The 14,887-nt window shown below is 38.4% G+C and overlaps 2 protein-coding genes across 3 annotated transcripts in view; one reads left to right on the top strand and one right to left on the bottom strand.

The window, feature by feature from the left end:
* wdfy4 (WDFY family member 4) overlaps positions 1–14,887 on the bottom strand; it is a 46,076-nt gene that overhangs the window by 2,738 nt on the left and 28,451 nt on the right. Inside the window, exons 46-62 of one of the 2 annotated variants that reach the window (XM_060872489.1) lie at positions 14,202–14,322; positions 13,945–14,030; positions 13,792–13,854; positions 10,326–10,368; positions 10,097–10,216; positions 9,878–9,995; positions 9,605–9,714; positions 8,622–8,775; positions 7,346–7,437; positions 6,132–6,344; positions 5,718–5,850; positions 4,970–5,127; positions 4,712–4,870; positions 3,723–3,902; positions 2,630–2,812; positions 2,056–2,152; positions 1,225–1,345 (exon numbers count right to left, since the gene is read on the bottom strand). In XM_060872489.1, the coding sequence (XP_060728472.1) occupies positions 1,225–1,345; positions 2,056–2,152; positions 2,630–2,812; positions 3,723–3,902; positions 4,712–4,870; positions 4,970–5,127; positions 5,718–5,850; positions 6,132–6,344; positions 7,346–7,437; positions 8,622–8,775; positions 9,605–9,714; positions 9,878–9,995; positions 10,097–10,216; positions 10,326–10,368; positions 13,792–13,854; positions 13,945–14,030; positions 14,202–14,322 (2,151 nt within the window). Of the gene's footprint in view, positions 1–1,162; positions 1,346–2,055; positions 2,153–2,629; positions 2,813–3,722; positions 3,903–4,711; positions 4,871–4,969; positions 5,128–5,717; positions 5,851–6,131; positions 6,345–7,345; positions 7,438–8,621; positions 8,776–9,604; positions 9,715–9,877; positions 9,996–10,096; positions 10,217–10,325; positions 10,369–13,791; positions 13,855–13,944; positions 14,031–14,201; positions 14,323–14,887 lie in introns of both variants that reach the window. The other variant, XM_060872488.1, reaches the window with a different exon arrangement.
* On the top strand, positions 11,132–14,846 carry lrrc18a (leucine rich repeat containing 18a). Its single transcript, XM_060872494.1, has 2 exons — positions 11,132–11,364; positions 12,487–14,846. Exons 1-2 carry the CDS (start codon positions 11,356–11,358, stop codon positions 13,249–13,251), a joined length of 774 nt encoding a protein of 257 aa, XP_060728477.1. The 5' UTR covers positions 11,132–11,355; the 3' UTR covers positions 13,252–14,846.

Here is a 14,887-nt window from a genome sequence, read left to right as displayed (position 1 = left end):
GCTTCATGCCCAGAAAGAGCACAACAGATGCAATTTTTGCTCTGAGAATGTTGATGGAGAAGTATAGGGATGGTCAGAGGGAGTTGCACTGTGTGTTTGTAGACTTAGAGAAAGCGTATGACAGGGTGCCAAGAGAAGAGCTGTGGTACTGTATGAGGAAGTCAGGAGTAGCAGAGAAGTATGTCAGAGTGGTGCAGGACATGTATGAGAGGAGCAGGACAGTGGTGAGGTGTGCTGTAGGTCAGACAGAGGAGTTTACAGTGGAGGTGGGACTGCATCAGGGATCGGCTCTGAGCCCCTTCCTGTTTGCTATAGTGATGGACCAGTTGTCAGAGGAGGTCAGACAGGAGTCTCCTTGGACGATGATGTTTGCAGATGACATTGTGATCTGTAGTGAGAGCAGGGAGCAGGTGGAGGAAAACCTGGAGAGGTGGAGGTTTGCACTGGAGAGAAGAGGAATGAAAGTCAGTCGTAGTAAGACTGAGTACATGTGTGTGAATGAACGGGAGGGAAGTGGAACAGTAAGGTTACAGGGTGAAGAGGTGAAGAAGGTACAGGAGTTTAAGTACTTGGGGTCAACAGTCCAGAGTAATGGAGAGAGTGGGAAAGAAGTAAAGAAGCGAGTGCAGGCAGGTTGGAGTGGGTGGAGAAAGGTGTCAGGAGTTCTGTGTGATAGGAAAGTGTCAGCAAGAATCAAGGGGAAGGTGTACAGGACAGTGGTGAGACCGGCCATGCTGTATGGTTTAGAGACAGTGTCACTGAAGAAGAGACAGGAGTCGGAGCTAGAGGTAGCCGAACTGAAGATGTTGAGGTTTTCTTTGGGAGTGACAAGATTGGACAGGATTAGGAACGAGTACATCAGAGGGACAGCCCATGTTGGACGTTTGGGGGACAAAGTTAGGGAGGCAAGATTAAGATGGTTTGGACATGTTCAGAGGAGGGAGAGTGAGTATATTGGTAGGAGAATGTTGGACATGGAGCTGCCAGGCAGGAGGCAAAGAGGAAGGCCAAAGAGGAGGTATATGGATGTAATGAATGAGGATTTGAAGCTAGTGGGTGCAAGTGTTGAGGATGCAGAAGATAGGGATAGGTGGAGAGAGATGATTCGCTGTGGCGACCCCTGAAGGGAAAAGCCGAAAGAAGAAGAAGAAGAAGATTGGAGGCAATACAATAAACCAGCTCACGGTCCAGGACTTTATCTGTGTAACTATCTGGCCTTTATACCTGGATATGGCCAAAGCAGTGACAGCAGGATTGTTTTTGTAGCGGCGACGGGAGATGATCTGACTCCGATTCAGTTCTCGGCACAGCACCAGGTGTCTCTCCCACCTCGTCCCGGTGCACTCTGAGAGAAGCATACAACAAGCCGAAGAGTGAGAAACAAGTCGCTCCTTTTATTAATGGTCAGCATGTTGTTAAATTGAGAAAAATACATCTAATATAAAGCGTTCACTGTTACAAAGAGTTCCCCCCAATTTAATTTGTGTGTTGTGATACTTATATGCTCTGACGCTGTGCTGTAACCAATGTGCACCAAATTGGATTTGGGTATTATTGCTTTCTAAATTGCATGCCTACATCAGCGAAATTGCTCATCAGTGTTTACCGGCTGTATGTTTAATAACTTTGCCCCATAATTCCTTGCAGCTAGCCCTAATGGCTTGCACGAAACAGCGCACAATTATGAACTTTTCTCTGGATCCCTCCAAGTCAAACTTCTAGCCGAGTCTCTGCCACGACATTTAAGAGTAGAGACAATATAATTAGGTTTACAAACAACGTGTTTGAATGACACCTCATGGTTTGTTGCTGCTATTTCATTTCAAGCATTACTTGAAAAAAAAAAATTAGCAGATAATAGTGTTTTGTTCCCAATACTACAAGACAATTTTTTGTTATTGTTTCAGCACATTAGATGCATTAGAGAAGCTTATGGTTGAAATAGTCTTATAACCAACCAATCTAATCCAGCACACAGCCTGAGGCAACAAAGGACTAGAGAAAATCCAGGCGCTTGTTCGACGTTGCTGTTAAGGTGAAGTGTATTAGTGTTACCTGTGTTCTCTGCAGACGGGGATACAGCATCCCCTCGAGACACCGAATGCTCTTCATGTCCAGGTAATTGTACCTTTGTATATTCAGTCTTCCATATCTGCAAGAAAGCCACACAGCTAATGAAGAAAAAAAAAATCAAAAGCAATAGAGGCTATAATCATAAATCAAATTGGGAGGCCATTGATGTAGCACAGGTCTGTGCTCCAATTTGATGCCTAATTTAGAAACCATTTTGATTTAATAACTGCTCTTAGCTCATCTAAAGTGAGCATATGTTACTATCACTGCTTCCTTGGGACTCCAGATCCCAGCCGGTGAGGCATTTTTCAATACCACAGTCATCATATTTGAATATTTTGCAGCTGCAATGCCTTACTATTAAACAGACAAAGCCTTTGAGGAATGATTTATTACCTATAGACAGGATTTACTTGTATGAAAACTATTTCCTATTATTGCCCATTGTCTTATTATTGCTCATTTAAAATAATGATACGGTCTAAACACCGATAATGCCTAAGGCACAAAAGTGTATATCCACAGTAAGAGAGAGTTTAAATTGTAGGGCACTCACCCTAACAATACCATCTGTACAGCCAGTGATAATGATGTTGCGTGGGTCCCACTCATACTTCTGTGTGAAGCAGCAGCACAGGATACTGCCCTCTGGCCCATATGGAGTGTTTACAGAGGCTAGCAGCTGGCCTTTCATTGTCCACAGGTACAGATTTGTCCCTGAACATGACACAATCTCACCCTGAGGGACAGAAAGAAAATGACTTCAATGCAATCATGTACCAGGTTTCTACTATTCACTTTACTGAGTGAAGCTGATGCAAATAATACAGTTGAAAGAGTCCATGATTCATAACAGTCAACCAGTTTGGACACACCTGCACATTCATTTGTTCAGTTTTCTATAATTTTAGAATACTAATTAAGTCAATAACACCAGGAAATAGCAGAGATTGAGTAAATATTTCATATCTTCATTACAAACATTATGAAGTTGTGCACACTCTTGGAATATTTTCAAGCAGCTTCATGAGGAGCTTCACCCAGGAGGCTCTAAGGAAACAATTTCATTTTACACAAAAGATGTTTATTTAAAGACAAAACTCACTACATTTTTAAAATATGGGTTGATTCAAAAATAATACACGAGCCTTAAAATCGCTACTGATTTATTTACATATGTCTAAGAGATAATTGAATCATAAATTCATGACATATATTTGTTTCTTTTTTGTCAGAATATCTTTAAGGGAATGAAAAATAAAACTTCAGAATTCAATTGTTTTCTGTACACCGTTTGATGTTTGAATCAGATTGAACACAGTATGAGGACAGTGGAGGTTTATACCCCAGTGAGGGGGGAAGGATGTGGCCTCCCCTTCCTCACTATACTGGACAATTTTGGCAGCAGGCCACAGAGCTGAAGGAGCATCACTGCAGATCACTCAGCAGAAAAAATGAGCCACCCAGCACTGTGACCTGAACCTGCCACACTATTTCCCAGTGACTACATAGTGCAAAAGGCAAACAGTTAAATAAATATCAGAAGTGAATAGAAAGATGGGGGTGGGATAAGAGAACAGAAGGGCAGATGGGAGGTTAAGATAAGCAGTGAGGAAGCCCCAGGGTAAACTCTATGTATATAAACTTACAGTAAGATCATTGATGGCTAAAGCAGTCACACTGGATGAGTGTGCAGGGAGCTGAGTGATGTAGTTGAGTTCCTCCAGGTCCCATAAGATACATGTCTGGTCCTGAGAGCCGCTAATTATCACACTGTGGGACTCAGACACTGCTACACAATTCACAGTGTCTGTGTGTCCGTATAGGACCTGAGTGAGATGGAAACATAAAAAAAAAAAAAAAAAATCAAATCAATATTAAATATCCTAGATAATATTAAATACAGTCCAAACAGATCTATATCAGGAATTGTATATGGACGAGAACCCAAGTATGGCAAAAATACAGTAATAACACCTGCAAAAGCTTGGCTATAGTTCTGTAAATCTAGCTTTTATAACATTAACCTGTGTGGCTTCTGTAGCAGATCCTCTATTGAGGAATTTTGCAGTCACAAACATTTTGGTAAATTATTTAGCTGAAAGCAGATCACAGATCCAGAGATTAGCTACAGGACTAAAGGCTTTAGTTCAGAAAGGGAAGAGTTCTCGCATTCTTTCAAAGCAGTTCAGTCATTGTTCCTGGTTAAAATGTGTAACGTGAAATGCTGAAATGATACAAAACATAACTAATTTGTATTGTCTTAAAAGAATAATTAATAATGTTAGGCAACCATGTTAGCAGCTTATCCATACTGTACCTTTTATTAAGTGATTAGCAGTTAAACATTAACAGTTTAAAGTTCATGTTTATTAGATTAACTGCTGACAGATTATAAACCCATTTTTCCTCTTGCTTTCATTTTTTCATTTTATTTGAATAGTGAAGCTTACAAATATTGATTTTTTTAGTAGCTGATCCTTAAACTAGTCCTTAGTGATTTTACAATTTTAAATCCAGCCAACTTTTTTTCTTTCTTATTGAATTTTGGTAAAATGGGAAATAAATATAACCCATGATACTCTTTTTCATCATTTCTTGGAATCAACATGTCTTTATGCATAGTGGGGTTCCTGACCTGTTTGAGTTTCATGTACTTGAGCTTGTCCTTATTGATGGAAACATCCCACACACACACCACTGTGTTGCTTCCAGCAGTGATGATGATATTACCGTTGGGACAGGCAGCACACACGGCCTCTCCCCAGTCCGACAGTCCTTCCCACACTGCAAAGTCCTGATACACACAATACAAGCCATGATCCACTTTCAGCAATCAGTCGGACTTTTGATGCACTAATAAATAAGAGAATAATTAAATGTAGAGTATAAACACCTTCTCTGTTGTGTAATTGCCAAATGAGCATGTGTTGTCATAGTAACCCCAGCAGAAGTAAGTATTCCAGAGAGGAGGCATGAGCAGCTTGTTCTTCTCCATAACTAAAATCTCTCTCTCTCCACAAATGATTTGTCCTATAGGCCCACGCATCAGCTCTAGAGAAACACACAAAAGTCATCGGCATGTTTTTAACAGCTCATTTTTATGTTACACAACACATTATGCACTCTACCTCCATTCTGGATACTTTCTGAGTCATAATTCACGTCAGCAATGTTACATGCTAAGGAATCTCACTTAAATACACATTTAAATGAACAGTGACACAGAGTTATTCTTCTTGATCGCCCTGATAAAATAAAATGAGAAGGAGAGCGGATGAGAGTTACAAAGAGAGTAAGAGAGAGAGATAGAGAGAGTTTTCATCTCATTTTCTGAACAGACCCTTTTGGGATATTCAGATTATTAAATAAGCCTCAGTGGCAGCATCATCAAGATGCGCCTAACAAATAGAATAAGCTGCTGCCCCTCTGCCTGAGAAAATTAGCCCATGAACAGTCTAGCCAGCATCTTCTTCCCTGCAGCTCCTATCGCTCCCAGCGGACATGGCCCCATCTTGTAAAAAAATAATTGAGGGTGGGATAAAATAATAAGGTGGCTAAGAATGATTAAATGAGGGTATTTCTGAAACACTGTGCTGCATGTTTTTCTGTCAAAGCCACAAACTATGTGAACAGCTTTGTACCTTTAATGGGCTGGACTGACGGCTTCAGTTTGTCCAGTTTAAAGAAAAATGGGACGATTTGATTGGTTCCACTCGTCTCTTTGCCGGTAGAGCTCTTCTGTACAATACGGCTGGGGTGAGGCTTTGTGAAAAGCTGCCAAATAAACATTTGTTATCTAAGAAATAGTTGTGTTTACTGTATGTACATGAACACATGAGCCAAGTTCAACATTAATTACATTAAGAGATGAATCAAAAGTCTTTCTTAACATATAAAATTAAAACTATTGTATTAATTAGCACGTTTGATGTGACAAATAACTTTATATACGCATCATTATTAAAGCTTAGACAATATGTGTGTAATATGTGCGTTCATCTTGTCATAATATTTAAACTGCTCTAAAATGTCAATCAGGTTGTTTTACTGAGCACCTGTTTGGGAATTTGACCAAAGTTGCTGACATAGCCGAGGACTGTGCTTTTCTTTAAGGGGTTCTTCATGCTCTCAGCATCATGCTTATCCGTGTAGAAGTAAGGGTGAAAGGTATTAAGGGCCTCCACTGCAGCCGGACCCTGCTGTTTATAGCCAAAAATCAGGTCGATCCACAGGTGTAGATTTGCACTCACATAGTCGCTCTCCAGAGCCTGGGGATAAAAAAAATACACATGAAGTCATTGCCTGCATCCAAGAAACAATATAGAGGCAGAATTGTAATCCTAAGTATACAATAATAACTTTTGCTGACTAATGGCATGGCCTTCAATAAACATATTACAACTTTAAATGTGTTTCAAATATATGGGGGAAAGCAAAACAAGCACTTTGATACAGGCGAGAAATTAAAATATGATTGCATTTGAAATTGCAATCATATTCAGAACATTCGATCTTAAAAATCACAGAAAAAAATTAAGGGCTAAAAACCTCATTTTGTTGCTTCTTTTATTTGTTTGCCGTCTTGTACAATGGTGAAACTTTGAAAAGGGCGTGAGGGCCAAAGCAGCTCTAATAAGGCTATTCTTAATAATAGAAAAAAAAATGCCAACCAGTAGTAACAGCCAACAGATCTCAATGGTGGAAGTTTCCTACAGTATAATTTCTTTAGTTCATTTGCATATGAAGGAAAACAAGCAGACAAAATAGCTCATTTTGTGTGAACTGGAAACGATATGAATATTGCTCAGTAGATTGGGAGCTGATAAAGCCTGGCCCTTATATGCCTGCAGGCATTGCAAGGAGAGAAGGAAAGCATTCATTCCAATAAGCTGCAAGCTACAGTAATGGAGTTATGAGAGACTGCAGATATTGTGGTTGCTCTGAATTGGCCCTGTTATCATGTAATGACAATGGCGTTAAGTAGAGTAATGGGGCTTCCTTGATGAACTCAACAAGTGCCTATTATCTCTGGAGCAGCACAAAGCAGAGCAGAGCCAGACACATTTAACTCTTTCCAAATGCATCCAGCAGGATATGAATGCCAAAAGGTGGTTATACAAATAACAATGCCAAATGTCTTTGTTTTTGTTGGACTGAGCATACATAATGGTGGCATCCTCTATAAGCAGAAAAGAGATGGTACTGAGGGGCAGAAGCTGTTTATTCTGTCACTTTCCTGTAAATCAATCTACTAAGCAAAGCCACTAACTTCTCTGTGCATGCGAATAAACTCCTGAGGATCTCCTTTGGCCCATGGTGGCAACACGACATCCCCCAGAGTTGTTCCATCTTGCATGGAACCTGAAATAAAATATATCATATAAAATACATTACAAATAAGTTTATATATTTAAAAAATAAAGAATGAAATAGTATATGTTCAAAAAATATCTAAAAAAATATATATATGTATCCTTCAATTCAGAGGAAATGGTGGCAAGGAAAAATTATGAGGAAGAAACTTTGAGAGGAACCAAACTCAAAAAGTGTGAATAAAGATAATTTCTTTCTTAAACTGCATACTATATGGTACCTTGAATCGAATGGGTTAAATCCAAAACCCAAGAACTCAAAACAATAAGTCTAAATAATATCAACTTAATCTACTGTGTCTAACCTCATGTGTTCTGTCAATGGAAAGTTCAGTAATAAAAAGCTCTAAGATTCTAATAAATAGGCAGAATGTTATTGTGTAGAATTAAACATTGTGCACTGTACTGTGGGGGTATATGAATTGATTTAGTATTAAGAATTTGTTACAAGGTTTGAGAACCTTTGGCTTTATATGTATTTTTTACTGTTTCTAGACTGAACTCCAACGGTAAGGTCTTATCAAACTTTAAGTGCTCTAGTAGGTATTAAGTCTAACTACCACCAACACTGCATATTCTTTATTTCAGGGATAAATCAATACAATTTTTCCATATCAAGTACAAATACTTTCTGACTTTGACACCAATACGGATATCAAAATAACTACTACTTAGGATTAAGCAATCAGGGCATCATTGGACATTTTATTTAGCTCTGTTTATGTGGGTTCTATCATGTGCTACTGGCAATGGAGTCCTCATTCTGAGTTCATGTTAAAGGTATTATAGCATTTAAACCATATACTTAATAGACAGGGACAGTGTGGGTGATGGCAGGGTGAGCCAGGTGGAAAAATGCCTTTCACATGATTAGTTAATCTTCACAGCACCTTTCGCTCCTGTTTGTAAGCACCTCCTCTTGGCCTTTTTGCAGAGCACAGTTTACAGTCTGCTATGCTTTGATAATTAATCATGAAATATGATGTCATTTCACGTCGTCTGTTCATCAACGCAGTGATGTCCACTAAGCTTAGTGTCATATTTTTTGGATTAACATGGTACCAGAATGATACCTCAACAATGTATTGGGTCTAGATAAATGTAATGGATCCCTACATCTTATGTATATGGATGTATGAGATAATGATCAGAAAGACAAAATCAAAGCCTCACCAAACTCAAAGTTGTTGGAGTTGGTAAGGAAGTCTGGCAAGTAGAAGAATTCTGGAATGAGCTCTCTCACATCGCTCATGTTATCTTTGGAGGATGACTCCCATTCTTTCTGTATGCTGTGGAACATTCTCTCAGGCACATCAAACGAGCCGCCCTGCAAGTTCCCACATCGACAGAACCATCAAAAACAGCCATTTACATCTCAGCCAAGCCAGAAACAACTAAGCAGCAAGCCCACCATGGTGGAAGCAAAACAGTACTGTATCTGAAAGCTAGTTTTGTGTGCAGCTTCATAACAACGGGTGTCTAGAAAGATACAGCGCAGAAACAAACATGACAAATTCATCAGTATTGACTGAGGCTTTTCCGTGAGTTTAATTCCTTGTGGAAATGTATGTAATTTGTAGTAAAAAGATTATCCTCATTGAATGAAAGCAATAAATACTGTACATAGTAAATGCAGTTAGTGTCCCAAATCTTGTTATGATTATTACTGTACAGAAGAAAGCTGTTCATGTGCGGAAAATATCATTGTGGAGCGTCACCCTAATATTTGTATTGTGTTATACTGAATATTAAATATGCATGACATTTTTATTTTAATCAATTGATTCCTGCCCTATAAATAAGATATTTTAAATAACAAAATACAGTTTTGTATGCCTATGATATGAGCAAATTTATTTGCATATATATTAAAATTCTCACTTTAATTCACTTTTGCAAAACAATACAGTTCTCACAAATCCCAACAAGGCAAAAAAAATGATGGCACACCATTCGTTTAGGAAGCTTATTTGTGAAATGGCATTTCGTAATAAAGTACAAACACAGTAAAGCTCTACACTTTCGCTTCATTTAAGAAGGAAACAATTTATTCAATACTACAAGTAAACGTAAAAGGTCACTTAATGCTCCCGAGAGTGTCAGGAAAGAAGGAAAAACTAAAGAGGCATGAGATTGATTGCAGTGCTGTAGTGTACCTGCAGAGAGATGAAGGTCTGAGAGAAAGGCTCCATTCTCACAAGGTAAGATGCCACTATGATGGCTGAGGAATAGTGTGTGCAGTAATGACATTGTGCAGACAGCTCACCTGCAACAGCCATAAGCATCACTTCCAGCATAAATCATAATTGCTGTTATAATCAGCTCATCAGCTCATAATGAAATTAAATTTAAATGATGTTTCAGAGCAAGTCTGTGTGAATACTTGAAACTCATTTAGCTGGTGAACAATGATATGAATGAAATCTTACCATCATTACTGTCTACTTCATTATATCGCTGGATAAATTTCTCTCTCCTTTTCTCATTCTGAGCACCCATTGGTTTGGACAAATCCCTGAATGATGTTGGGGATGACAAATCCAGTGTCTAATAAGCAGAAGAAAATAATTGTTTTGATAAACAAATGGATAGCAAAGATTGAACGAACAAATGAATGAATGAATTAAATGTATATAAAGAATTGGTACCTCCGATTCATAATCAGCAATGATCCATGGAAACACTGGATACTGCATCAAATCATTGTACGTTCGTCCAGCGAGTGTGTTCAAATGCATGAGGTATTCAAAGTTACTCATTTCTCCTTTCTGTGTAAAGAGTAGTTTATTTACGGTTAACACGCTGCATCGGACAGAATAACACACGATCCTCAGTAATGCTATAATAGTAGTGCTAGAAAAACTGCACCTACATTACCTGCCATTTTGTAATAACCGTCTTCTCAAGCGCCCCTGTTTTTCTGTACCAAAACAAAACACAACAATCTTACACGAGGTAACTGCAATTATTCTGAACTACATTCTGATGCTGAAAAGTAATTCTGCTGTGATCAGAACCCTCTTATTGGGGTTGCATGGCAACAGCCCCAAAACAGACACAGAGGTTCTCTGTTATGGAGCAACAAGAGCGGCCTGGGAAAAGGTACGCTTTCTGATATGTCAAATTAAACTTCCCTGAATTAGCAAATGGTGCCATCTATGGGAGTTTTGACATAACAGTCAACTGGTGACAGTTTCTAGAGAGATTTACCACCATGATTGCAGAACCTAATTTTGAATAGACAAATTCTAATTTAGAGACCAGCATTACAGTATATCTGGGACACTCTTAAAAGGAAACTCAACATAAAAAATTTCAAGGATACTTTTATACACCTACAGTATAATGATATATATTAAAGGGCATGTATTGAATAATAACAGGTAAGTATGATCTTTACAACGCTTTACACTACATACAAAAGTAATATCTAGATAATAAAAGATAAAGTATAAACATGTACTAGAAAAACTGAAAATAATGTTTTACTCATTAGTTCTAAAGCATTATTGAACGCAAGTATATATCCTAAAACATGTAAATGCTAATGCAGCATTTCTTTTCCTTTCTCTCTGTTGACTGCCCCCAGTAAAAGGACAATACATACTCTCCACCTCGGGCATGTGTTGCTTAGCAGCAAAGTTAAACAGGACAAAGCTGTTTTTACCCTCCTGCCACGGTTGAGTGAGGAGGCAGTTTTGTTTTTATCTGAAGCTTGTCTGAAGATTCTCGACTCGCTTTTTCAGCTGGATATGTGAAACTCATTTGAAAGTAACAAGTAAAAGAAACAACGAAGTATTCTTCCATTGGAACGAGGTTACCTAATGTCGTACAAGAATGGCTGATTGACTGTAATACAAGCAAGCAGGGATTAGCAGCGGTGGCCATATTTATACATAACTGCTTTATGAAACTGGTAAGTAGTGAAATATTCAATACATATTCTGTAGTGCTATAAAACACCATGCTGATTTAACTCAAAAGAAAGGAAATGATTATTTTAAGTACAGTTTATTTAAGCACACAATTAGATGTAGAAGTAGAAAACAGAGAGAAAACAGGAATAGCTTTACTTTGTATATTTTGTCATTGAACATTTTATTATATCAGTATATAATATAAACATTATCACAATATAATCATAAGCCATATTGAGGATGTACTAAACCTGTAGTAAATTCCAGCACATATTCCTCAGCCCTCCAGCTAGATTACTTTAAATGATCTGTCTTAAAATGATGTTAAAGGCCCTATTATATTCAATATATCAAGAAAGTGTGTAAACATATAAATGAAATCCGATATTCATCTTGGTTGATTTGTAAAACTATAGCACACGGAGATAAATCATACTATTGGTCAGCTCTCCATAATTGCACATGTTTGGATGCAAAGGACTCACACAGAAAATGGAATAAAAACAAGCTAAACCATATTAGCCTTGTATCTATATGCACTTGAATATGATTAATGAGTCACGAAAGGGCCCGAAGGGCTTACAATGCAGCCACTCTTCTTCTTTAATAGGGAGGTGTGAGGTGCATGGGTTTTAAATCACTTCCCTGAGTGTCATTTATCAAAGCACTGATTTGACTCTATCCACACAAGCGCTCAGCCTGTAAAAGCCACCCTGGATCAATCAGCTGTAACACAAGAAGCTCCCACCCTCAACAACAGTCCACCCCCCCACCACAGACTTTACATTCATTGCTCTTGTCCTCGTTGCTATCTGGTATTAGCCTCAATTACAGTGCAGTATGATTTTAAAAGATGCCTTAAGGGTGAGATGGGTGAGTGAGCTAGAGTGTAAACATTACACTCTGTTCATTCCCCAAAAGACCCTTCATTCCCCCAAAACTGCCTCTGGGCCTACACGATACCACCACCCCTATGTAAATAAGCAAGATGCTTTGTCATTAAGCTGTGCATGTTTAGTTAAAGATATTAGATCCTATGATAACAATTAAACAGATCAGGTTACGATTTAATCAGGTTGATCCCAATGTGAAAAAACGTAACCATTAATCTGTGTTCACAGTGCACCATGGCTAAAGGGAAGAAGGTGGGGTCAAAGGGCAAAAAGATCACCCTGAAAATGGCCAAGAAAGCCCTCAGGCTGACACCCGAGGGAAAACGACGTCTTGATCTCAGCAACATGGGTATTGACACCTTTCCAAAATGTCTTCTAAAACTCACTGACCTGGAGGAGGTGGACCTGAGCCGTAATCAGCTGAAAAAGATTCCAGATTTCATTGGCCAGCTCATTGGCGTGCTCTGGCTTGACCTGCACAGCAACTACATCGAGCAACTGCCGAAAAGCATTGGACAGCTGGAGTCTCTGTGCCACCTCAACCTTTGCAACAACAGCCTGGACTCGGCCGGTTTGCCCGCTGACATTGGAAACCTGAGGAACCTGCAGACTCTCAACCTGGGTATGAACCGACTCACTGCTCTTCCTCTTACCATGGCTGCTCTGACCAACCTGAGAGAACTGGGCTTGTTCGACAACAAGATCACTGTGCTTCCTGAATGCATCCGCATGCTGCCCAATCTGAAAAAAATTAACACCAACCGCAACCCCATAGCCTATGCTCAGAGAGATGCCAAAGATACAAGAACAACTGAGAGCTTGTATTTGGTGAGGGGGGAAGATCTGTGTAAGCTTTGTCTAGAGAAATGTAGGGAGGAAAGGCAGAGACAGGAAAGGAAACAGCTTTTAGATCAGTCTCAAAGGAGAGGTAGGTTGTCAGGGCTGATCACACCGAACTCAGTGGCACGAAGCAATCAGGAGTTGTGGCACTAGACTCCATGTTGAAGACAACTAAACCAACTAAATGCCATAATGTCAGATATGTTATATTTTATTTTGATGTTTTAATTTATATATATATATGCACACACACACACACACATAAGTAGATCATTAACTGTTTTGACCTTACTTAGGAATCAATCAGTTCCTCAATTTGCATTCAATCAAGCAATATGGAGCTGAGGACAACAAAACACCTTAAATGTAGGTTACATAAAAAAAAAAAGAAAAAAAAAAAAGAATATGTTGTATATTATTAAATTATGGGAATTAGTTCAGGTAATGTAAGAGAAGCAGTTTTCAACTGGAGGAAGTTTTAATTCTGCAGGCAGCAGTTACTGGTGTGTTTCATCAGATTGTTTGGGGGATTGAGGATTGAGAACATTTCTGTCACTCATTAACAATGTGCATAGAATGTCTTTCCCAGAAGCCTTTAGACATGTGCTATCTCCTCTCAATCTGTCTTTTCTTTTCGGTTTTAAGAAGGCAGCTTTGGGAGAGATGATGGTACACAAGCACAGGGACACTTACCTTGCATTAAGCACGGCCTCTGTCACCCCTCTTCCCTTTAATGAAGGCACTACAGAGCATATTCTAGAGAAAGAACACAAGAGAGATCAATCTGGCTTTGCCCTGTCTAACCTCACATACTCAGCAACTGGTATACTCACTCACATTTCTCACCTTTTAAAAGCACTGACATGGTCTTTGTTCACAAACACCAGAAACACAGAAGCACCATTCTTCATGAATATTTCAATTGCGTTTTCCTAAGAAAGAGAAAATTCTAATAATAATATATATCGCAAAAAAATCTGAACAATATATAGTAGAGCGAAACGCTAGAAATGATTTTATTTAACAATAAATCTCAAAGAGTATGTTAAAGAAAAAACAACACTTCTAAATCAGTGCTTTAATCCTATGGCATTAAATCTGACCTCAAGAAGGAATCGCATAAAATGAGCCTCTTTAATGTCCTCGTATGACCAGCGTCTGCAGGCTAGATTTACGGAGCTTTGTTCTTTCTTCAACATGCTGCAGATAAATGAGTCTCTCACACTGGAATGAACATAAAACATCAAACATTATCTGTGAAAGAATACATAAGAACAACTGCAAATACTAAGCTTACTAATAAATGAACTAAAACAGTAGCATTGTGTATTCATAAATTACTATCGTAGCATTAATTGTTGATTATAACTAAAAGTTAATATACAGTGGAATTTTTGAACACCCATAGTTTAATACGAAGAATCCCTCAATGCAAACAGTATAATCTATACTTGTTCAGATGTTTATGTTCAGAAACAATTTAAAGACTTGAATGAAAAATAATGTCAAAGTATGGGTTGCCTGTTTAAGTATTTAAACTGTTTAATCATGCTTATTCTAATAAAATAACTAGAGCATGACATTGAGGAGGTGCAATGTTTTGAACATGCTAATAAATCTAATAAAAATGTCAAAATAAATGTAATAATAGAGTCAGCAAATAAATGCTTGAACCAAAATACTGTATTATTTAGCAAGTATTTTTGCAACATGCTTTAATGGGCAACTACACCAAGAAAATCAGAGCTGACGTGAAGATCAGTAAAAGTGAGAGTAGGAGTAGCAGAAG

The sequence above is a fragment of the Tachysurus vachellii genome, chromosome 6, assembly GCF_030014155.1.
Source record: "Tachysurus vachellii isolate PV-2020 chromosome 6, HZAU_Pvac_v1, whole genome shotgun sequence".
Taxonomy (NCBI): Eukaryota; Metazoa; Chordata; class Actinopteri; order Siluriformes; family Bagridae; genus Tachysurus; species Tachysurus vachellii.
The sequence above is the reverse complement of the archived record's forward strand: the minus strand, read 5'-3'. Positions and strand labels throughout refer to the sequence as shown.